At 26.1% G+C, this 24,791-nt stretch overlaps 4 protein-coding genes across 6 annotated transcripts; 2 read left to right on the top strand and 2 right to left on the bottom strand.

Moving 5' to 3' along the window:
• The first annotated feature begins 115 nt into the window (after nt 1–115).
• Nucleotides 116–6,114, top strand: LOC103575016 (DDB1- and CUL4-associated factor 12 homolog). Its single transcript, XM_008554619.3, has 8 exons — nt 116–300; nt 416–858; nt 986–1,226; nt 2,331–2,786; nt 3,900–4,130; nt 4,230–4,514; nt 4,892–5,057; nt 5,189–6,114. The coding sequence occupies exons 3-8, from the start codon at nt 1,141–1,143 to the stop codon at nt 5,342–5,344; spliced, it is 1,380 nt and encodes a 459-aa protein (XP_008552841.1). The 5' UTR covers nt 116–300; nt 416–858; nt 986–1,140; the 3' UTR covers nt 5,345–6,114.
• Nucleotides 6,115–9,061: 2,947 nt separating this feature from the next.
• Nucleotides 9,062–17,105, bottom strand: LOC103575017 (tumor necrosis factor alpha-induced protein 8-like protein). 2 transcript variants are annotated; one of them, XM_008554620.2, is made up of 5 exons: nt 16,913–17,105; nt 13,035–13,113; nt 12,604–12,741; nt 12,166–12,434; nt 9,062–10,893 (listed from the first exon to the last, which is right to left on the bottom strand). In XM_008554620.2, exons 3-5 carry the CDS (start codon nt 12,611–12,613, stop codon nt 10,540–10,542), a joined length of 633 nt encoding a protein of 210 aa, XP_008552842.1. In that variant the 5' UTR covers nt 12,614–12,741; nt 13,035–13,113; nt 16,913–17,105; the 3' UTR covers nt 9,062–10,539. The 2 variants fall into 2 exon arrangements, with proteins under 2 accessions (XP_008552842.1, XP_014300388.1); XM_014444902.2 differs by lacking the exon at nt 16,913–17,105 and having other exon boundaries at nt 12,604–12,682; nt 13,035–13,045.
• A 465-nt stretch (nt 17,106–17,570) lies between these two features.
• LOC103575019 (geranylgeranyl transferase type-1 subunit beta) lies at nt 17,571–21,238 on the bottom strand. Its single transcript, XM_008554623.3, has 3 exons — nt 20,135–21,238; nt 18,745–19,105; nt 17,571–18,682 (listed from the first exon to the last, which is right to left on the bottom strand). The coding sequence occupies exons 1-3, from the start codon at nt 20,678–20,680 to the stop codon at nt 18,561–18,563; spliced, it is 1,029 nt and encodes a 342-aa protein (XP_008552845.1). The 5' UTR covers nt 20,681–21,238; the 3' UTR covers nt 17,571–18,560.
• A 1,217-nt stretch (nt 21,239–22,455) lies between these two features.
• On the top strand, nt 22,456–24,687 carry LOC103575020 (poly [ADP-ribose] polymerase 1). Of its 2 annotated transcripts, XM_008554625.2 has the most exons (3): nt 22,456–22,632; nt 22,712–22,887; nt 22,966–24,687. In XM_008554625.2, the coding sequence occupies exons 2-3, from the start codon at nt 22,739–22,741 to the stop codon at nt 23,960–23,962; spliced, it is 1,146 nt and encodes a 381-aa protein (XP_008552847.1). In that variant the 5' UTR covers nt 22,456–22,632; nt 22,712–22,738; the 3' UTR covers nt 23,963–24,687. The 2 variants fall into 2 exon arrangements, with proteins under 2 accessions (XP_008552847.1, XP_008552846.1); XM_008554624.2 differs by having other exon boundaries at nt 22,712–24,687.
• The last annotated feature ends 104 nt before the right edge of the window (nt 24,688–24,791 follow it).

Genomic DNA, 24,791 nt, shown 5'->3' with positions numbered 1-24,791 from the left:
ATTGGTTTACTAAGAAACTGGAAGCAACCAATAGAATTAACTTGCAGAAGAAAACTCACATAAATACCTACATATACATTCATTAGTAAACTTTACATTGTATATATACCTTTATTATTTACCTAGCTCATAAACAATCAATTTTACCAGTTAACAAAATTAAATCCTTTAAAAATTTCAAAATAATTTAAATAATTATTCTCCCGCCAATATATTTTATAAGACCAAATAAAAATAAATAATATATTTTAAAAATGTACAAATGTATATACACAAATGTATATAATGTAAATATATAAGGTAAGATAGTCTGGCTGTAAAATAAAAAAATAAAAGTAAAAAAAAAGTGAAATATTTAATTCAACAATTAAAAAATTTATATAATATATGTTTATATATAAATGTTTACTTGTAGCTTAAGATATAAAAAAAAAACGTAGTATTGCTAAAAAATGTCAGAACTGGGATAAAATAAGTTTTGAGCCAGGGCGCTGCTGCTGTCATGATCAAGACCCAGTCTTAAGTCTCAACATGGCGTTCGTGATTGTCTAGTATTGTAAGGATTTTTGTGGTCTGTTTCATGTGTAATTGTATAAATTATATGCATTTAAATGTTTCAATAATGTATATTGTAATACCATCAAGATATATTATTAAATATAAGCAAACAATAATCCTCGTGATTAAAAGTACGTAGCTGAGTTTCTCACATGTCAAGGAGTCCAGTGATAATTGTAATTTAGTATATCATAAAAATTCATCTTTTATATATAATATAAATTCACGCTTGTGAAACAGCTACGGGCTTGGCAATCTTTAAATACAATATATATTCTTTTGTTATCTTCAATAAATTACGTGAGTATTTTATCCCAGTAAATATATATGCATACATTGATATTTTTTTTTTAAATCTGATACTTTTTCTGCATTAATTTTTTTGTAGATGTATTTTTAAAAATGTAATTTATTTTTACTTTTTTAGTTTAAACAAAAACGTGCTGGAGAAATAATTTTATTTATTAACTAATTTTTTTGGTTTACTTAACAAAGAAAATTAATAATAGTAACGTACGTATATATAGAGGATTATATTCTAGTGGAATTACGTTATTTATTAATAAATAATAAGTTAATAAAATGGCTGAGACAATGAGGATGAGAATTTATGGAAAACATCCAACTTGTGCAAGTTTAGCACGACTTGAAGAACGTAGGAGTCGTAGGTCAGTTAACTAAAATAATAATAATAATAATAATAATAATAATAATAATATCTATTATTTGTTACATTGTTGAGAATAATTGTTTAAATTTAAAGCGAATTGAAGTTATTGACAAGTTCAAGTCCGAAATTTATTTATTTATATGTTCAAATTACCATTTTATAATTAAAGGTTATGCTTTGATTTTCTTAAAGACGGACAATACCCAATTTTTTAAAAAAATATTCGATGAAAGACTATCAAAATTTTATCGATTAATTTTTTAAAATTGAAGCATTAATTGAAAAAAGGATAACGGTTGCAATTTCACTGAGGTGTAGATTTAAAAAAAGTTACAGTTGATATCAATTGGGAGTTAAATGGAATATGGAAAATCAATTTCAGTAAAATGATGTCAATTTGGAATTTGAATTTTCAAATTCTGTAGGATAAAATTTTGTTTAATTCCTTATTGATAACAACTAAGTTATTTTTTTTTAATTTTGTATTTGGTGACAGTTTAGTTTGTTTTTAAGAGACACTAGTGTGACCTAAAAAAGGTGATTTTTGGAATTTTTTTAAAGAAAACTACTGCATGGAATATTTTAATGTTTTAAGGATATATTTATGGATATTTAATAAATATATGATAAAATTTTTGGATAAAAAAATTGAAACTTCAGCGAGTTCGCAATCCCAAGGTTCCAAAAAAAAATCCCCGCTACAGTGACGGCAACCTTTGCAGGCATGAAATGAAAAAAAAAACCAAAAAGATTATTAAACTAGAAGGTATTGCCGTACCATGACCCTCGATCGAAAAAAAATAGAAATTTAACAAAATGGCGGTTTTTAAAAAAAGGTTCAAATTTTGCTTTTAATTTTAGTATGTTATTTTTGAAGCTATGACTATCGATTTTTTCAAAATTTCACACTAGAGGTTCCCCTTTAATAAAATAATCAAATTTCAACTCAGGTGTGATGATTAAAAGTCATCGAATATTTTAAAAAAGTGGAAGACTGTCTGAGCTTAATAAATTTTTAACAATGTAGTTGATAATAAGTATTTATGATAAATTAATAGTTTACTAATAATGTAGATGTATTTGAATTAAATTTTTTTTCTAGACTCGCTCTACGATTAGACAGAAATCGTAAACCAGATAAACCTGAAGACTTTGTTTGTTATGAGTCAAGTGATGATGAAGAAGAAACGGTTATGGAAGGTCGTCAGTATTTAAAAACTTCATTTAATTTCGTAGATTATGTCCGTGCGCGTGAAACAAATACCAAGGAAGTTAGGAAAATAAATCAAGAATATGGTTCTCGGCATATATTGACCCATGATTTATTTAAAGAGTATCCTATTACTCTAACTAATATGAACAAAGTATTTTGTTCTCAGTGGTTGAGTGATAGACAAGTTGTTTTCGGTACTAAATGTAATAAACTTATGGTTTATGATGTTGCTACGCAAAAATTAGATCAAATACCATCTCTGTATGGTCGTAATTCAAATTCTAATAATGCTTCTGCTGCTGACCAACAATCTGGGATTCATTCTGTTCAAATAAATCCATCGAGGTAAATAGTTCATTTATTTATTTATATATTTATATACAATTATGTCAGTCAGTATAATTACTAAGGTTGACTGATGATAATTGATTATAAAGTTATTTAACAATATTTTACAGTCGACTACTCGTCATAAGCCTGGTCTAGGAGACGGGGGAAATTTTTATTGAAATTTCAGTCTCTCCACTACCAGGCGTTTAGTTTTGTTCTCGACTACTCGTTATAAGCCTGTTTTATTTAATATCATTTTAAATGTCATATTTACGTTTTGTTACATACGTCAGTATCCCGATTTTTCTAGTGCTTATGGCGCTAAAATAAATACTTATCTTTTTACACTAATAATAATTTTAATGGAAAAAATTATAATGACAACGGTATTAATTACAGTAATAATAATAATAATAATTGTTATTGATCAACATAATGCTCAATAAAACTTTTAAATTGTAACAGAAGCTTTAATTGTAATTAATCATTACAATTATCAACAATAAATAATATTTAACTTAATATTTATTAAATTATTATCCGCGAAAGATCGATAGTAAATTTTCATCATTAATTTTGATATTTTGTTCCTATTGTCAGTTTATAATTTAGAGAATTTTAACGGAGGCTTATAACGGGCTGTCTGGTACCAAACTCAAATAAGTGGTTAAGTGGGAAGCTGTTTGAAATCAGTATCTGCCGATTGGGGGAAGAGGCTTATAACGGGCAAGATTATGACGGGTAGTCGACTGTACATAAATTTTTTTAATTTTCGTTGCGCGAAAAACTTTCCGATCTTCAAGTACATTAATGAGAGTTTGATTCAATCCATGATGAAATCACAATAATAAAGTGATGAAATGTTAATTTAAAAATTAATTTTTCATTAATTAATTAATTAAATTGTTGATATTACCCTTAATAAGTTTCCAAGTTTATATTCTTTCCCTAATACAAAAATTATATTTCTTATTAAATTTGTTTTTTTTTTATATTTAATAAAAATAATTTTTTCTCTTTCTATTGAACATGACAATAATTGAGGATTAACGGGGCAATTAGTTTAATTAATTAAACTCTATATTAATTTACTTCGACAATACTTTCACATTTATTAATCTTTTACAGAACCCTTTTAAGTACCGGAGGTAGAAATTGTAATGAAATAGCGATTTATCGATTACCGACACTAGATCCAGTCTGCGTTGGTGAAAATGGCCACAGAGACTGGGTATTCGACATGTGTTGGCTCGACGACGAGTTTCTGGTATCAGGTTCGAGGGACACGAAGATGACGTTATGGCGGGTAAATAATGAACTTGCCACAGCTTCTGACAAAGCGGATGTTCCAAAGCCCGAGTAAATAAAAAAATATATATACTGCTTATAAATCCATTAGCAGTAATTGAATTATTGATTCTTAAGTTGATAAATAAATAAATATTGATATATCTGCAGATCCATTCAACCTGTTTGTATGAAAGAATGTCGGTCAGCGTCAAAAGTCCGTGCACTGGTATTTAATAAAGCTATGAATGAAATAGCAGCGTTGTCTTTAAATTGTTATATACATATTTGGTCTGCGGAAACGTTTAAACAAAAAATATCAAGAAAACTTCCAGCATGTCAAGAAAATGTTTGTTTAGCTGTTCAAGATGGTGGCGTCTATGCAGTTGGATGCCGCTCTTATACTCTTTTATTAGACGCGCGAACACTTCAACCAATTAAAAAAATACCATCACGGTTTGTAAAACAAATTTTCATTTATTTTAAGTGTATTAGTAAATTTTTATAGTTACAGTTTAAATAAAACTTACAAATTTACGTCTTAGTGACCGTCAAGTTTCACACAAATTATAAATTTATTTAATTTTATTGTCTATCAAATTATTTACTTATTAATATTTTTTAAATATTATCAGTCTTCAAAAAAATTTTTTTTTTAAATGCTACAAAAATTTTTTTACTACTGACGTCTCTGTACGTGGATTTTTTTTTTTTTCTGAAATATTTTTACGGTAAAAGCTGAAAAAAAAGCTGGATATTTTTAAAACACACAGAATAAAAATAAAATATAAATGATAATTAATAAAATGTATATGAATTTTATGTAAATATAGATATACTGGCTGTGGAATAAGATCTGCTAGTTTCCAAGGTTCTGTACTGACAATTGGTACAGGTTTAGGGATGCTGATGTTTTATGACGTCAGAGCTCAAAAATATTTAGAATCTTCAATAAATTCAAATCGAACGGTTGTCTTGAAAGCTTCTAAAGGATATGTTGTAAGTTACATGACACAATTACGAAATCTGAGAGCTCAATACTTTCATATTAAATATTTGAATTTGAAAATACTCCGCTCTCGGAAATTTTAATTTAATAAAAATAAATAATTATAAATTTTGATTAACAGTTTCCAGACGAAGAATTTATGGACGGATTTCACAATGTAAAATATACACCAGCAATATATACACACTGCTATGATGCATCCGGTACACGTTTATTTACAGCCGGCGGACCACTTCCAGCAAATTTTTACGGAAACTACGCTGGGTTATGGCAATAATTTATAATTACAAAGATAATAATAATAATTATCAAGATCAATTATTATCCTACAGTAATTTAAATTATTTTATAGGAATTTAAATATTGACAGCGGGAAGATTATTATATTTTTTTTTTTTAAATTAATCCTCCCGTTATTATTTGTTCTAATAATTTGTTATTTATTTAAACACCCGGTAAATTTTTATTGTAATGCCAAACAATTTGGTTTTTCTTTATTTTAATTTTAAGTTTTTATCATCACGTGATTTTAGATTATTGTAGGTATGTTATTATTATTATTATTATTATTTTTTTTTTGTTAGTAAATAAATGAAGTTCATTAGTAATAAGTATATAAATAAATTAAAAAAAAAAAACGTAAAAATATGTTATAAAAACGAACTGAATTAACTTAATAATTACGATAATCAATTAATTAATTAATTAATATAGTTTAATAATATTTATCAAGAAGCGCAAAATAATTAAATTGAATAGTAACATTTATTTATAAATAAAATATTCTGTCATCACACTACTAACCAGTAATTATTAATTAATTTAATCATTGATCAAATAACTACGGTGATAAATTTTATTTCGATAGATAATTATTTAATTGTTTTATTTTTAATTTTTTAAACTGCAATGACAGAATTTTTTTTTTATTTTAAAATTTAACTCAAAGTAATGGTGCAAAACATTAATTTTAAACATGCATTCATTAATTATTATTATGATTATTAAAATTGTAAAAATAATTTTAAAGACCGCGTCATTTAGATAAAAATTAATTTAATATTTAATCAAACGATTAAAATTTTTTTTCTCTTCTGAATTATTTAAAATTTGGAAAGTTTTTTGTTATTGTTATTTAATATAAAAGTAAGATTGTGATGCATAATACAAACATTTGTATTTTTATTTAAATTATATTTATGTTTTATTATTTTTTTTTTTTCAATTTTTATTCATTTATTTGAATAAATTCTCATGATACATTATTATTATTATTAATAATAATTATATCATTGTAAATAATTTTTATAATACATTTCATATATTTATAAAATGTATCATAAAAATTTTAAGTATATAATACTTGTAATGTTTATTTATAAATTACTTTAATTGAATTTATACATTTTTATAAATATAGACGCATGCTATTAAAAAATTCTTCGAAATTAAACAATTTCTAAATTATGCTGTTGATAATTTTTTTTATTTTAAATTATTTTTAAATTTATTCATAATTACAAAGTGCACTAGGCTTTATTACAAGTATTTATTTACTGGTCCGTTTGTATGTTAATGGAAAAAAAAATTATTCATTTTTTTATTAATGAAAAATTGTAATGTATTGTAAAAAAATTTATTTCATCAAAGTGGCTTGTAGCACTAATATATGATATTTTTATTTTATCATTAATTTAAAAAAATTTTAATAATAAAAAAAAGGGATATTAATGTAACAGTGAAAAAATTGTCAAAGTATTAAATAATTGTATATGCTTTTATAATTTTAAATTTGAATATTCCCGCGTAAAAAAAAATTTGTTCCAAAAACATTCATGACAGTGAACTTCCAAAATTGAGACAATTATGAACTTTTAGTTTAACTAATTATAAATTATGATCACAGTTACCGGGATATATTAGTTGTTATTAATTAATGTTCATTCTGACCACCATACAACGTTTCGTTGGTTTCCCAACTTTTTCAAGTACTAAAAAACATGAATATTATAAATTACAATTATCATCTTATACAAATTTTTTACAACTATACTAGTATATAAATTTAATTTGTAGATTAGATTAATACTAGCTCAAACTTTGAGTTTAACATTTTTGGAACTTTAATTAGTACTTTACATATCTAGGGCAGTAAAATAAGAAAAGTTTCATCACATGTAATTGTTGGCCGAGGCTGATAAACATTTGATCTAAGGTTTTCTTTTTTACTGGCCAAGGTGTATACTATTTTTTTGCTTGACGAAGCCGGAAAGTGGCAACCATTTAGCGCAGTGGCTAGAGATGTAAAAAAAAGACTGAATTTCATGATATCAACATAGAAACTCATGGAGTTTCAGTGTCTACGGTCATTTGTAAGAAAATAATTTGAAGCCGATGCTACAAAAAACTTCTAGCGAATTAGTAATTCACAACTATCTGCATGCAGCCCCTTGAGAAGAAACACAATTGTTTCTGCGGTGTTACTTATATTTAATGTTCATTTAAAGTTTCAAAAATATTCAACTTAAACCAGAATTATCTCAATTTTGAAAGTTCGCTGTCATGAAGTTTTTGAAAGGAATTTTTTTTATATGAAATTACAGAGAAATAAAAATAATCGTGCCAATTAATATATCATCAAAATGTAATGTTGCAAGCCAAAAGCATTTGATGATTTTTGAGGGCTGAAAAAAAAATTTAGGATAATAAATAATAAGCTAATGCTAATAATATTTTTTAATTTATCTGCTATTTATTATTTTTGACCTTTAGATTCAAATTAAGACTACGATATCGCCGTAGAACAAAAAAACAATAAAATAAATTGAATAAAAAGGTTTCTTCAGATTAATAATTAATAATAGAGTGCAATTTGTCTTGAATAACACCCTATTAATAAATCATAATAATTATTAATAATTGTGACTATTGATATTTATAAATCTTTATAATTTCATGTAAATAAACGTCATCTTCAACGAAATATTGATAATAAAAAAAACAACTTTTTTTACACTACCGAAGTAATTGAAATTTGAATGGTTAGATTAATAGATAATATAAATTAACAGTGACGAGAAGTGTTCAAATAAAGAGAAAATAGAAGACAACAGACAATTCATCACAAAAAATTGAAAAAATAATTCACTGTAACAAAATTTTCATGATACTCATATTAGCCGATGTCTAATAATTTTTTGATTTTTTTTATAAGTAATAAAATATAAAAAAAAAAGTATTTAAAAAAATTGCACATATGGTTTTTTTAATTTCCTTAAAGTGCATATTTTTAGTTTTTTTTTTTTTAAATTCAAATTGTCGAAAAGAAAAATCCGAAAATTGTTAATTACCTGCTAACTTCAGGATCATAAAATTTTCGAAGTGATTCCGGAGTAAATTCGGAGTAAATGTAAAGCGGATGACTGTTTTCTTTTTATTTTATCACCTTGAAATGGAATTTACTTTAAAAGGAAGTTTTTTTTCAATGATGAAATTCCGAAACTTAGAGTGACATTTAAATAAAATTCGTTATCACTTTGAATTTACTCCCAACTTTCTACAGCTTGAATTTTACAAATTGTTTATATATCTATCGGATATTTTTTCTTACCATAATTTTCTCTAGATCAAATGTAAAATATCATTATTATCATTATCATTTTATTTTAAGTTTATAACTTTCGGTGTAGATTTTTAAAAAATATCTAACCTGGTAACTGGCTGATCCTCGTCTCCAAAAAAAATAAATTAAAAAAAAAAAAGCAACATTTTTTTGTATATAATTTATTTGTATCATAACGATATGGTAATACATCACATAAATGTATATAATCATAATATTTTGATTATTTTAAAAATGTGTATAATTTTTACAAAATTTTAAATTATAATAATTTATTATTTTATTTTATTGTTTTTAAAGTTTTCTTATATAATGGTCAAATTTTATTTATTTTTTCCTGATATAAAGCAAGATACAAAATTCATCATTAATTATAATCCTACGTCCCTTTTAATTTAAATATAAAGAGTCGATTAAAATTTTTTTTTAAGAATTGCTCATATGTATATTGTACGTATACAAATAATTTTTTTTTATTTATCCATTAAGTATTCAAATAAATGTGTATCACTAATCAATTATGATAATTAATTATTTATTTATTTTTTTATTAACCTGTGTAAAAAAAAATTCATGAAAAAAGATTCCAGAAAAGTTCTACTTATGGAACTTCCAAACTAGAGACAGATTTGAACTTCGAGTGGAATTTTTTTGAACTTTTGTAATATCTATAGTAAAAATAAAGGTTATCAATCGTTTTATGTGCAAAATTTGAATTAAAAAGAACGTTTTTAAAACATATTTCTTCTAAGTTTTATCCTCGTTTCGAAAAAGTCCAATAACCTCAAATTTGGAACTTTTTATGAACATTTTTTTATGACTATTGGTTTTAAATGGAAACTTTTTTCGAATCGAGTTCTTTTGACATTCAAATTTCGCTCATAAAATTCTTGATAATCTTTTTTTTTACTATCAAAGTTACAAAAGTTATATTCGAAGATCAAATCTGTCTCAAGTTTACAAGTTTTAGATCGAACTATTTGCACGAATTTTTTTACACAGGTATAAAATTATTACTAATTTCGAGTAATTTTTTAATTATTTTAATTTTACAATAATTGATTTTTTCTTCATGTTCACAATAAATAAATTATACACAACATTTTAATTAATATTTTGTCCAAAAACTATATTACAATTTATTATATTATTTATATTTTATTCTCACTAATTTATGTACTTGTTTTGCAGTAATATTAATTAGTAATTAATAATTAGGTGTTCCGAGGCATAGGCAGTATGTTTTATCATGCAGGAAACCACGATAAACATTTTTTACTCCGATTACTTAGTTTTGTTTCTTGGTTTTTTTTTTTTTGGTAATAGTACAATTATAATCAATAAGTTATTATTATTATCGATAATAACAATAATAATTAATAAATATTCAATAAGACTAAAATCTATACATATAAACACTATTAATTATATATTCATATTCATTAATATTAAAAGTAATTATTGGAGAGATTATTACAGTCATTTATGATTATTATTATTAATGTCATTGCGAAAATCGCAATAATTGTTTTTAAATAATTACACTAAACAATTACATGACTTTCACTTTTACTCTATAGTTTTTTTTTACTTGTCACATTTTTCCGACAAAAAAATCCACGCGGTATTTTATTGTTACAATGAATTTAAAAATGTTTTTATTTTTTTTCTCATAAATACACGCGTGTAAAATTTAATAAACAATTTTCTGACTGAGTCAGAGACAATTGATGTGAAATTGTAAATGGGACGCAAACAATTTATAAATTTAATAAACTTTTTTTAAAATTTAAATTTTTAAAAAATGTATTTTGATTGTTATCGCAATGGATTTTCTGTTAATAATTAAATCAAAGATGGCCAGCATCTAATGCTTTATTAATATCATCAACAAGTAGTCCAAGTGTTGGCCTCAACTCAGAATCTTGTTGGAAAACAAATTCAAGAAAATCTTGATGAGTTATAAAATCAAATATTTGGTCACATCTTTCTTGTGATTTATCTGTCAGATGTGGTTTTATCAAAGTTATTATAGCTGTTCGACAACGTTCTAACGATCTTGTTAAGTAAACTCTGTCGAAACTAAACTCTAATTCATAAAATGAAACCACAGACATTGCGGCGGCCCTCAAACTTGAACGGATTTCGTTTATTTTCACTTCGTCAGATGAATTTAATTGCTGATTACGTTGCAATAATCCGATCTGTAATTAATTTATTGTGATTTTTTTAAATTTTAATATGAAACTGAAAAAAAAATTTTTGGAAAAGGGTCAAGAGTTGACTATTCTAAACTTTAGAACATGACACAGCGATGAACTTTTTTTAAACTTTTGAAAATTCAAAAGGAAGTCAATTATTGACTTGATACTTTTTTGGCTTCTTAATGAATAGTTACAAGATAATCTTATGAATAATCATACAGTCGACTATTCGTCATAATCCTGCCCGTTATAAGCCTCTTCCCCTCAATCGGCAGGTACTGAGTTTAAACAGCTTTCCACTTAACCACTTTTTTGAGTTTCGTACCAGACATCCCGTTATAAGCCTCCGTTAAAATTCTCTAAATTATAAACTAACAATAGGAACAAAATATCAAAATTAATGATGAAAATTTACTATCGATCTTTCGCGGATAATAATTTAGTAAATATTAAGTTAAATATTATTTATTGTTGATAATTGTAATGATTAATTACAATTAAAGCTTCTGTTACAATTTAAAAGTTTTATTGAGCATTATGTTGATCAATAACAATTATTATTATTATTACTGTAATTAATACCGTTGTCATTATAATTTTTTCCATTAAAATTATTATTAGTGTAAAAAAATAAGTATTTATTTTCGCGCCATAAGCACTAGAAAAATCGGGATACTGACGTATGTAACAAAACGTAAATATGACATTTAAAATGATATTAAATAAAACAGGCTTATAACGAGTAGTCAAGAACAAAACTAAACGCCTGGTAGTGGAGAGACTGAAATTTCAATAAAAAATTTCCCTACGTCCCCTAGACCAGGCTTATGACGGGTAGTCGATTGTATTTTCCAAAGTTTCACACTTTTAAGTTTTGAATATTCAGCGCTTTTTCAATTTCTTTTCGAATATTTTCTTTTACTCGGGTATTTATTTTACACTGTATATACATTTGAGAATATGCTTATTCATGAAATATTTTGCAACTATTCACTTTATCAAAATATACTATAAGAAGTTAACAAAAAAAAAAACAATCAAAATTTACTACTTTTAATGGAAAGTCAAGGAAAGTTTACTAAAAAATTTAAGATTATTCATTTATAGTTCAAGTCTATTCATTTTCTTCTTTGTATTTTAAAAATCGTTTAAAAGAAGTTCGTCTTGTATGCCATTTTGAAGCTAAGAATAGTCAGAATGCTTTTCACCGATTTCTTTTACCCGGGAATGTTATCTAGTTTTTAAATGAAATTTGTTTTTTCTTTTACGTACTTTAATAGACAATTTGACAATGTTCTTTAAAACTTTCTCCGGTTGTTTTTTATCAAGACTAGGATTACTTTTAGTTGCTCTCTCCATAAGCTTGAAGAGATTGTCAAGAAGCGACGTCGTAGCGTCGTCTATAAAAAGAGATCTTCCGGCATTTGAAGAAACAACTCGTCCGAGAATTTTTTTTTGTGCTCGTAAACCTAAATCCCGTGCTCTGCTACCCGTTCCACCCCCTGGGTAAACTCCACCCCCGGTAGCCGTCGACTGCATCACTGTAATTGCAATACAAGTACTTTGAAGAAAACAACAACAGCCGAGATGACAAATATAAAACAAACTTTAATAGAACTCTCCACGCAAGATTATTTTTAATCGTAGACTTACATCGCTATTAATTATTTGTATAAATAATAAAATAAAAAATAATTTGAAAACACTTACCATCAAACATCGGTTACTAAAAGCCTGGTGGAATTTACAGTGATTCAATAATGAATGTGATGAATGTGTAATTGGATTTCTAATGACCAGTATTTACGATAACAGTAAATAAAATTGTCAATTAAAATATTCAGCTAACTAAATAAAAAAAAATAATAAAAATTATAATTAAAAATAATAAAAAATTATATAATAAATAATATAATTATAATTAATAAGAGATGCATTAAATTATGTAAGTATTTGATATTTTAAAAAAAATTACGTTGAGTTGATGATTGAATAAAAAAAAATGTAAACTCTGTTTTTAAACTTTCAGGATTTATGGAGTAATTAACTTATTAATGATGTACATTAATTATGATTTTTGTACATAAACTAATGGAGCTGTTTAAAAGTTTGGTACTAAAGTTTAAATGTTTAAAAAGTACCTTGATTGCAGTCGGTGACGGCTACCAGGTGATAGAGGAACCAACTTTGCAACTCCATCACAGCTGTACCCCACGCCACCTAAAAGCAAAGTTTTTGAATACTAATTAGATTTCAAGGTCGGGTCAAAGTCAAGTAGTTAACATAATGTACACAGAATTATATTCATATAAATTTTATACTTTAATTAAAGTACATCTTTCTTTGTGCTGTTATTTGACCTAGAGCTTGATAAAAAGCTTTGCAGGATTTATATGACGATTCTAATGAAATAACTTTGAGTAATGTAATGTCATTATTATTTAAGTCTTATCTTATATAAATATATAGGTATGCATATACATATTCTTGAACTTGCTCTTCTAAATGGCAAGGACATATATTGTAGTGAGTGGACAGAAGGTCGTTTTATTCAAAATAGTGATAATTTTTTTACAGTTAAAGAAAAATAAACATAAATTCAAAATGATACTAAACAAAAAAAAAGATTTTTTGCCGCTGAAATTTATTTATTTAATTAAAAGCTTTTACTGAAAAGAAAATATTTTTAAAAGATTGTCATTCAAATTTTCATGTCTATTTATAAATTATATTTACATATATACATTATATACATCTATAATTATACAAAGATATAGATTTGTAACAAAATTTTATTTCTGGACTACTGTCGAAATATAATAAATAATAATAAGTTATGAATAAAAAAAAAGTTGTTCGATAAAAAAGTTAAATCTGAATTCATATAAAATAAAATCATGTCTACATTTTTATGGAATATACTCGTGTAAGTTTTTTCATTTTAAATCCCTTGTCATCACATTTATTCCAGACTCGTCATTCGAACTTATCAAGGTCTTCGGGGACTTTCAATATTTCATGGATTTACACAAATTTATTTATATATAGATATTAAATATTAATAAAAAAAAATGATACAAAAAATTTTTATTGTATAGAATTGTCATATCCATAAAAATACTCTTGTTAACAAAAATATTTATGATCCTTATACATTTAACAGACCGTAATATTTAAGAACATAAGCCGGTAAAATAATTCGTCTATATAAAGATATAATAAAAATATAATCAATAATAAATAATTTTTAAAAAAATAAAGTAATTATTATTTTTGAAAAATAAAATTCATTATGATGGCCGTAGTTTTTTTATTATTTTATATTTAAATATTCGTGGAAAAAATTTAAAAATCAATAGTCCGCGAAAGGTATGCCTCTGCTCGCGGTTTCGGCACTGGATCGATCCATGAATAGTACCTGAGCAAAATATAGTATTCAAGGCGAATAACATGACAACAGACGATCCCATTTGACCAATAATGGACTTTTAGTTCAAATATTCCGACTCGAATAAACAACTTTTATTTCTCCATACATTTACACTTGAATAACAACCAATGCTGTTCTAATTAAGTCTTGCAATAAGACAATTGTATAATCAATAAATAATTATGATAATTGATAATATTGATAGTACAATAAATTTTTAATACAATAGATACATTCAAGTGGAAACTTTTAATTAATATTCATTCCCAATTACAATTTTAAAAAATTTTCAACTTGGTGTAGAGTAAATGACTGTTTAAAATTTACACCAAAATCGTGTTAAATTTATACGGTGTGAATTAAACATTTTTACACCAAATTTTTTTTACAGTGTAATAAATTAGCCAATTACGTAACGACTAAAAAAATATAAGAGGATTAGATTCGTTAAAAATTTTTAAAAAACACATGTGTCTAATGAGCAAAAGCTTTTAATCTCAAGTACAAATTTATCTCTCAGGAAATTATTTTCTCATCCTCTAATCTTCGATACTTGAAATGTTAAAGCTTAAGCTCACGAACCCTTTCAATAGAGATGTATATATAATGTATATTCTGCAATTGGTAGATAAGGATAAAAGCATATATGTATATTTATTTATATATATGTATGAGTATATTTTTCGCTTAACAGCCGTTTGATTCAACTACCACTGCATCCCCTATTTTAAATGCAGCTGTTGCTCGACAGCTGGTTACGAGCACGAGCCAACTTCTTCCTCAATCTATAGGTACTGAAATCCCTGACACCTGCCTCTTAACTCCGTTACCTAGTTCCCGCCACGATTCGACCAGGGATGACATTAAAAATTATATAAATAAAATACTTATATGGGTTCTGTAAATAAAATTTTACTTAAAAGTTTAGTTTTGCTACTGGGTAAAATAAAGTTTTTCAAATATTTTATTTACTCTTACACTTAAAACTTTTTTATTTGAATTTAAAAAAATCATATTCAATATTATTATTTATATTTTTTATATGCGTTAAATATATCCATGTAAAAAAAAGTAGTTTCAAAATCTTCGTGACAGTGAATTTTCAAAATTGAGACAATTCTGAAGTTTAAGCTGAACATTTTTAAAACTTTCAAAAAAGTAGAAAGCGAACAATTTTTAACTGCACCATGGTATAGATTTTTTTTTATTTTTTGAGCAAAAATAATACGATACTGAAGTTAGCAGACAGTTAGTAACTTTCGGATTTTTTTTTCAACAGATCAATTACAAAAGACAAAAACTAAAAATATGCATATGTAAAAAATTTAATAAACTACAGGTGCAATTTTTTCAAATATATTTTTTTTGTAATGTATCGTTTCTAAAAAAATTCAAAAATTATTAGACGTCGGCTGACTTCAGTATCATAAAATAATTTGATTAAGTATGAGGCAAAAAAAATAAAAATTATTTTAAAATATTTACGAACATTTTTTGACTTTTATCATAACTTTTTAGTAATGTCAGTTTTTTTTCACTTTTCATAGTTGTTAAATAATTGGAACTAATTATGAACTTAAAAAATTGTGAATTCAAATCACTTTTGCTTAAAAAATTAAAAAAAAAAACCCGCAAAAAGTGCACACTAGTTAAAAAATTTTCATACTTCTAATTATTGAAAAGTTTCAAAAATGTTCACCTTAAAATTCAAAATTGTCTCAATTTTGAAAGTTCAGTAAAATTTTTAAAAGATTACTTTTTTTATTAAAAAAACTCTTTTACTCTCGTGATCTAAAAATCCATTTATATTCCAAATAAAATTATAAAACTTTTAAAATTTAATTTAACTACCTAATGATATTATTAAAATTTAAAAAAAGTGCTTCGATGAACAAAAATTAACTACAACAAATTAATTTTTTTCACATATATTACTATCCAGTAGTCATATCCACTGCATTAAATTTGCATATTAACCACCAGTGTCGTGTCATATGTCATTATAAATTGTGCGTGTCCACAAGAATTCACAGTAACAATTTATCCACGAGATGTTTAACTGAAATTACATCAATACGATGTTTACTATACGTAGAGCCATACGACCATGACCCATTGATTTTGAAAGACGTTTAGTTTAAAACTACTCAGGAAAAATCTGCTATTACTCAGTCTAATTACCCACTATTTTATTTCTTCAAATTATTTCAACATCCACAATTTAATTAAATTTTTAATAGACAGATTCGCGCGGGAAATCCATCGTACATCCGCTCGAGCGATTACTAAACTACTCTGTAAATTAATCATAATATATAAGATTATTTATTTATATATATAATTTTTAATAAAAGGAAATACAATCGCCATTTTTGAATAGTTATAAAAATAGCGAAATTGTTTTTAAACGAGGAAATTTAACTTATCGCGGTTTACTTATACTTATCATGCTCCGTAAAACCACTTGTTAAAATAATAATAATAGTAAATCAATTTAAAATATTTTTTTTCAAAATATATATGTATCTATATATGTATATGTAATTTGTACTATTGTTAATTTAAATAAATAATATATAATTTACAAACCTCGATAAATTGATATGAGTCGCGAACGACTCAACTTGTGGCGGAAATGATTTATTGTAAAAAAATTTGAATTAAAAATGAAAATTAGTCACAGCACTTAATTTAAATGACACAATTAAAAAGTTACTTGATGATTATTAAAAACTAGTCTATAAATAATATTTTAAATACTAGTGATGTAGTCACTCCGCAAGCAGACGAGCAACATCTACTTGACTGTTATGATTCGACGTTGCGACCAACCCACCCCAGTTACCATGGAACCTCTCACTTGCTACGGAGTGGGGCAAAATAAAACCCTATGTATTCGTTTATATACGTTGTTATATATATATGAGTATATATCATATAAATGAAACGTATGTACAAGATGTATGTGTGCAATGTAACACCTTAAGTAGTTACGGTCACTGAAGTCTGACAGTTGAGTCAACTGCTCGAGTTTAGTTTTTTTTTATTAATTGATATCAATTAAGTCATTGAAATAAAATACTATTTTATATTTTTTTATTAATAATAATAATAATGGTGATAAATATCGTTGGTGAAAAGTTGATAAGAAATTTTGTAAATAAAATTTGAAATTTAATTTTTAAAAAATAATTAAAGATTTGAATGTGATTGTATTTAAATTTGAAATAAAAGAAAGTTATTAAATAAAAGCACATATATATTTATTATAATGGTACATGAAAGAAAGACTTTTTTTTATTTAATACAATGCATCTTGAAACTAGTGCTCACATTCATTATAACTTCCTGTATAAAGACTATTGTCCGTATATTCAATCACAGAGATTACTTTTCAACGATAATAATAATAATTACAATCAATATGCAGTTGAAAAATAATTTTAACTCTTTTAATTTTAAAATATTAAATTTAACGTATTAAAATTTGAAATTATTAATAATTGTAATTAACATGATATATAAATTAGATTTTTAATAATACTGGTCAGCTGACGTCTAATAACTTTTGGATTTGTTTTTCTTTTTGATGAATTATGAAAAAAATGATATTTGAAAAAATTGCACTTGTAGTTTTTTTAATTTTCTACATGTGCAATTTTTTTTTTTAATTGTAGAAAAAAAAAATCTAAATTCTGATTATCTACTAACTGCAGAATCATTTTTTAACGATACTGAAGTTAGCCGACGTTTAATAATTTTTGGATTTTTTTTAAAATGATAAGTTATGAAAAAAAAAATTTTTTGAAAAATTGCACCTACAGATTTTTTAATTTTCTACATGTGCATTTTTTTAGCTTATTTTTTTTTGTAATTGATTTGCGAAAAAAACAATCCAAAAATTTTTAACTGTCTACTAAGTTCAGTTATATATCTTTAACATAATAAAGTTTTAAATTTAAATATAAGATAAAGTAAATAAGTGTTATTGGTAATTACTGTGATTATTACACTTGTGATACATTGTAGCTGCTTAAAAACATTTTTAAATTGCAGCAAATATAAATAAATATAAGCCTCATATAGATAATTGTACGATACGTATATAATAGATTATTATAAGAATTTATTACAATGTCTCATTACAATCTCACGAGTATCTATTAATGTGCGCTTGATATGAAAATTTTTTTCGATAAAATTTATTTATTTATTTGTTAAAAAAAAAAAAAATTAATCAATCATTTTCCCATTTTTTATGAATTTCTTTCAAATGTTTGTAGACACGATTAGATACATTTAAAGCAGCATTCATTGATAATAATCCAGGTTCTCCCATCAAACTCAAACCACAGAGACCTATAATTTAAAGAAAAAAAAATTATTGACAGAAAAATAAATAAAAAGAAAATAAAACGAACCTAAATAAGTATGCAAAGGATCAGCACGTGTATCATAAAATTTAGCAAACCCTCCAATGGAATCATCTTGGGTACTCAAAATAAATTCTCGATTTTCTACTGGATCAATAAGATGCCCAGAGTCGAGCATATGTAGAGTTGCGCCGACCCAAAAGCTGTAACAGGTGTCTGACGGTTTACCAGGACGTCCTTGAAACCCACTGGTTTGTCTCATAAGACACCAACGTCTCAATTTATCAATTTGGTCCTTAGTCAGGACATTATGGAGCTCGTTCATGAGATATAGACTGGCAACTGCACAGAACGTTGATCCACCATGTGACTCCAGTCCAGGTCCTTGTCCCATTGCTCCATCATATGACTGTAATTATTCTAATGAGAGAATCCCCAGTGCATTAAACGCTTAGCCAATTAGGCAAAACAATTATCATTATCGATTCAGTTAAAAAATCATCAGTAATTTAGGGAGATGTCAATTTACATGTTAACTAAGATCTTTTCCTAGTTACCGATGATTTTTTAGTTAAATTGATAATGAATAGTCTTCTTTCGGATAGTTTGGCATTGGATAGAAGTTTCGGAGTAAAGCTTGAGCTTGAGAGTTGTTCTGGATAGAGATGTTTTAAAGTGATCAGTTGAATGATACAGTCGACTATTCGTCATGAGTCTGGTCTAGGGGACGTAGGGAAATTTTGATTGAAATTTCAATCTCTCCACTACCAGGCGTTTAGTTTCGTTCTCGACTACTCGTTATAAGCCTGTTTTATTTAATATCATTTTAAATGTCATATTTATGTTTTGTTACATACGTCAGTATCCCGATTTTTCTAGTGCTTATGGTGCTAAAATAAATACTTATCTTTTTACACTAATAATAATTTTAATGGAAAAAATTATAATGACAACGGTATTAATTACAGTAATAATAATAATAATTGTTATTGATCAACACAATGCTCAATAAAACTTTTAAATTGTAACAGAAGCTTTAATTGTAATTAATCATTACAATTATCAACAATAAATAATATTTAACTTAATATTTATTAAATTATTATCCGCGAAAGATCGATAGTAAATTTTCATCATTAATTGTGATATTTTGTTCCTATTGTCAGTTTATAATTTAGAGAATTTTAACGAATGCTTATAACGAGATGTCTGGTACGAAACTTAAAAAAGTGGTTAAGTGGGAAGTTGTTTGGACTCAGTACCTGCTGATTGAGGGGAAGAGGCTTATAACGGGCAGGATTATGACGGGTAGTCGACTGCAGACATGTTTTAGGTATAAAAATGCTAGAGTTGTCGGTGCAAGAAGTTTTGAAGCGACTACTTTGTCAAAATGCCAGAATATTTATAAAGAAATAAATAATTACAAGTATATACTTACGATACTCTTAACAATATAATCAATAGCCGTAGTTTTATTTATTCCAGACCAATCATTGAGGATCGCAGAAACACAGCATGCACAGTAGAGAAATCTCATGTCACTCTCGCTTTCAGTTATCATTGCCATGAAACAACCATCATTATTCTGACATGCACGCATACCTTCCAATATTGATTTCTTATTAACACGTTTCAAATCATCACCCAGTGCTAATAATGTTGCAAGTGCTGTGTAAGTCATCGGTAAATAGCCACATTGATAGTGAGCTGCATCATTTGGTAGCATCGTTGATGCTTGAAAACCAGATCTGACACTAGGATCTGTCACTTGCAATCTATAGATCCATTCAATGGCTGATAATTTCTCTGTTTCATTTATCAAATTCAATGAGTCGAGCATGTCAAGTCCTGATACAGAAAAAAATGCAAACATCATTCTATTTGAATCATATTGAGCCATTTGACTCGGCATTATTTGTAATATTCGTTTCAAATATTGTGCGTGCTTCTTTTTTTCTAATTGTGCGGTTAAATTTCGTGCCATTGTTTATTATTACAATATTTATTTGTTTAAATTTTTTATTGCGTTCAAATAAAATTTAAATTTAGGTTAGGATTTACTTAGCATACAATTTCACTTTTATTTTTAAATATTTAGAATTTACTGGCAGTTTTATTTATTTTAAGTAGAAAATTATATTTAATTATTATTATTTTTTGTATTTCAGGTGATTATGTTTTTTATTTGTTTATAATACTTGTTTTTTTGTTTTTATTAAAAATATTTATAATGGAATGTCTTGTAAATTTGGAAATAAATTTTTGTGTCACCGACTGTTTGAATAAAACATATTTAAATAGTATTGATTGGTTTTAAATTTAATTATATGATTTGGTAATATAATTATATTCATTTATTTTAATTATTGATCAAAATACAGGCGGTTTATTAGTTTTCATTGCGCACTTAATTCACTGAGACAAAATTGAGTGTAAAATTTATATAAGTAAATGATAAAAAATCTGTAAATATAAATTGTAGTAACAGTAATTATTATTTTAATTAACACGAGTTCATTGGTCAAAATGTAATAGAAAATTTATTTTGAATTTTATTGTTATTCTTTTTTTATTAAATTGATTATTGAGCCGATTTTATCTAATGTAGATAAAAATATTTGATGATACTGAAGTTAGCCGAGCTCTAGTTAATTTTTGATTTTTTTTTTCAAAACGATAAAGTATAAAAATAAAATATTCGAAAAAATTGCACATAATTTTTTTGATTTTCTACATGTGCATTTTTTTCTTTTTTTAAATTGATTTATTAAAATAAAATCCGAATTCGCTGTCTGTTAACTTCAGATCATAAATATTTGAATCTATGAAACTGCGTTTTCATATATTTTTTATAAATTATCTCGTAGAAAACTTCGGTAAAGTTTTTTTTATCAATATAAAATTTGTATGTAACAATATGTAATTTAAAATAAAATTATTAAATTTCAATTTTGAAATTTCGCGCCGTTGGCACTACTGCGCGTCACTGTATTCAACGTTCAAATTTTTGCTAAAGGAGACTCGGGAATCGCAAAATCGATCGATTGCTTTCTACCAACTAGCGGTCCAATAGCAGCAGTCAGTATCAACGACAACGGCAGTAGCAGTCCAGATCTTTCTTTACGTTTGAATTGAAACAGTATAGCAGTTAAGTCGCACAATTTTCCATAAAATTTATAGCTCAGTCATTGTTTAATTAAAATGTGCAGTGTTTGTAAAATTTAAATTGTGCAAAGTGTCTGTGATGTCGTTAAATATTGAGTGTTCAGTGCTAGTGTAAAGTGTTGCGAGTTGCTGATGCTGATAACTTCCAAGTTCCTGATCAAAATCATCTGGCATCGCCTGGTGGGAAAATAGCAGTCAAGTGACGTTTTTTTAGCTGCAATACACTTGGAGCAATTTAATTCAAATCTCCAAGTGTATTAGGACACCCTTCTGCATATTATTTCCCCACCAAGGTTTGTTGAAACACTTGTGTGTTTTTTTTTAATTTTTTAAATATTTTTCTGTCATATTCTGCCGCCATTTTAATTTGATGTACGATTTTTAGTTTTCTCCAATTTCTAATAATTTATTTTTCAAATATTTAAATTTACCGCGCAAGTAATGAGAATAATTAGTGTGTATTCTGAAATGCGCAGCGCATTTTGAATTGCACCCAATTCACACGTAAAAAAGTTACCAATTTTCTTTTCCCGCGTAAAATAAAACAAAATCTAAAGTCACTAGTAAACTTTATAACGTCCATACATTCAAACAAAAAAAAAGTTTTGAATACTTGAATAGTTAATGGCTGAAGCTATAGTGTCAATTGTTGAAATTCGATACCCAATAATAATAAATTATCGTTCATTTATTATTTAAAAAGAAAAAAACAACCAACCAAAGAAAAGTTTAATTTTTTAAAAAATTCGACGTCAATAAAATAAACATAAGGTAATAAATTAATATTTTTGATATTTGACGTTGTAAAGGTTATGCCGAATTTTTTCACATTCATATTTTTATTAAACAGTTTTGAGGCTCGACATCATCAACACGAATGAATTCTAATCCTAATAGAACAAAAAAAAATAAAAGAAAAAGAAAAAATTCTTCGAAGATATTTTCTCCTGCTGCAGAAATGATAAATTCGATTGAGTCCCATCTGCCATCACTTTTGGATCCACAATATCGACCCGTAATTAGCGTGTATGAAGACCGTCAAAGAAAATATTCGATGACACTGTGGAAAGTAAATCCTTATAACTATGGAATACTTTATTACAGAGTCCAAATTCTTGATTACTTTCATGTGGCCAAAGATTATAGTCGCCTTTGCTTTGATAGAGAAAAAGAATATTTACTTGTTCAAAATTGGGGAGTATATGGAACCCAAGACTATCGCGATACTTCTGAAAAATTGCCGCTTGAATGCTGTATCAATAGATTTGATTATTTAATCAATTTTTATCTACAGTATGAACACTACTTACCACTTATTGAATCACCTGAATTCAATGGAGGTGCAGTAAATCTGACACTTCCTGTACAAGAACTCATCAGATTTATATATTCAAATAATATGATTTCTAAAAATTTTTTAATTAACAATTCATTACTTGATTGTTATAAGAAATTGAATTCAAGTATTTCTGTACTTGATAGAAATTCCGTGATGTTTGATGTAATACAACAATATATAACTAATACACACTCTGAATTTCATTATCATTTCAGAGTGATGATAAATGATGTATTCATGATTGATAGATATGGAGAAGACTATAATTACACGAAAACTCTTCATAATAAAAAATTACTTTGGCATGGGACTAAAATAAGTAATATTTGTGCTATTTTATCAAACGGTTTGAAAATCTCTCCCCTTAATGCCAAGCACACGGGTCATATGTTTGGCAAGGGAATTTATTTTACTAATGTTGTTTCAAAGGCCGCTAACTACAGTAAAACTAATGTCGGACAAGGGAGTCATCAGGGCATTTTATTATTATGTGAAGTTGCATTGGGAAATGTCATGGAGTTGTACAATGCGAAAAATATAAAGCTATTACCTTTGGGTGTACATTCAGTATTTGTTAGAGGAATCAGCAGCCCACAGAATTATATAAACATTTCCCAAGGAGTTGAAGTTCCTTATGGGCCGCTTGTCAATGTGCCACTTTCCCAAAAACCACAGTTTCGTCATAATCAATTTGTTATTTATAATCCTGCGCAAGTTAGAATTCGGTACCTTGTTTGCGTCAGTTATGACTGCCTGTCATGAGGCATAAAAGATGTCATTTTTTATGTACCTGAGGTTGGAGCATTTTCTGCGTAGCGAAAATGAAAAAAATTTATGTAGTTTGGCTAATTAGTGACAAGGGACAGAACTGGAGGTTGGAGAGGCTGCAATTTTTGGCTGATATACGAGCATGTATGCTAAGGGGTGTACGAATTCAAATTTTTGTCAGGCGGAAATAGAGCTTAGACTCAAATCTACGAAAATATTAGTTTTGGTTACGTTAAAAACCAAGCTCTTGATTAAATAAAAATTTAATTTTTTAAAGCTGATCAAAATTTTCTTGATACGAATCAAATAATTTTAAAAGTTACAAATCGAGCAGTAATTTGAAAAGCTGAAAATCATTTGAAAAAATTCAAATAATTCCGAGTTATTCGATTCGCACATGTCTAATTTTGATCAAGTAGATTTTTTACTGATCATTTCGTTTTCTTTATTTTCGTTACGCGAAAAACAATCCGATCTTGAGGTACACTATTTTTTGTAAGCATATATAATATAATTTAAGACGAGTTTATCTTGCTATTTATAAATTATTATGACAATTACATATTTAATTAGTTAACTATTGGATAAAAAAAAAGTTTATGAATTTTTGAGAGTATTTTCGATCATTAAAATTTCATCGAATTAAATTAAGAATGAAAAAAACGTTCATGTCATAAATTTTTTAAAATTTAATATAAAGTGTATCTCTAAAAAGACACTATAAGACACATTTTTTTATATGATAAAAATATTAGCAATAAAATTATTTTTTGACTGAAGAAATGGCAATCGCTTTAATATAATTATTTTTAAAAAAAGTTTT

The sequence above is a fragment of the Microplitis demolitor genome, chromosome 1 (assembly GCF_026212275.2).
Source record: "Microplitis demolitor isolate Queensland-Clemson2020A chromosome 1, iyMicDemo2.1a, whole genome shotgun sequence".
Taxonomy (NCBI): Eukaryota; Metazoa; Arthropoda; class Insecta; order Hymenoptera; family Braconidae; genus Microplitis; species Microplitis demolitor.
This window is presented reverse-complemented; position numbering and strand designations above follow the sequence as displayed.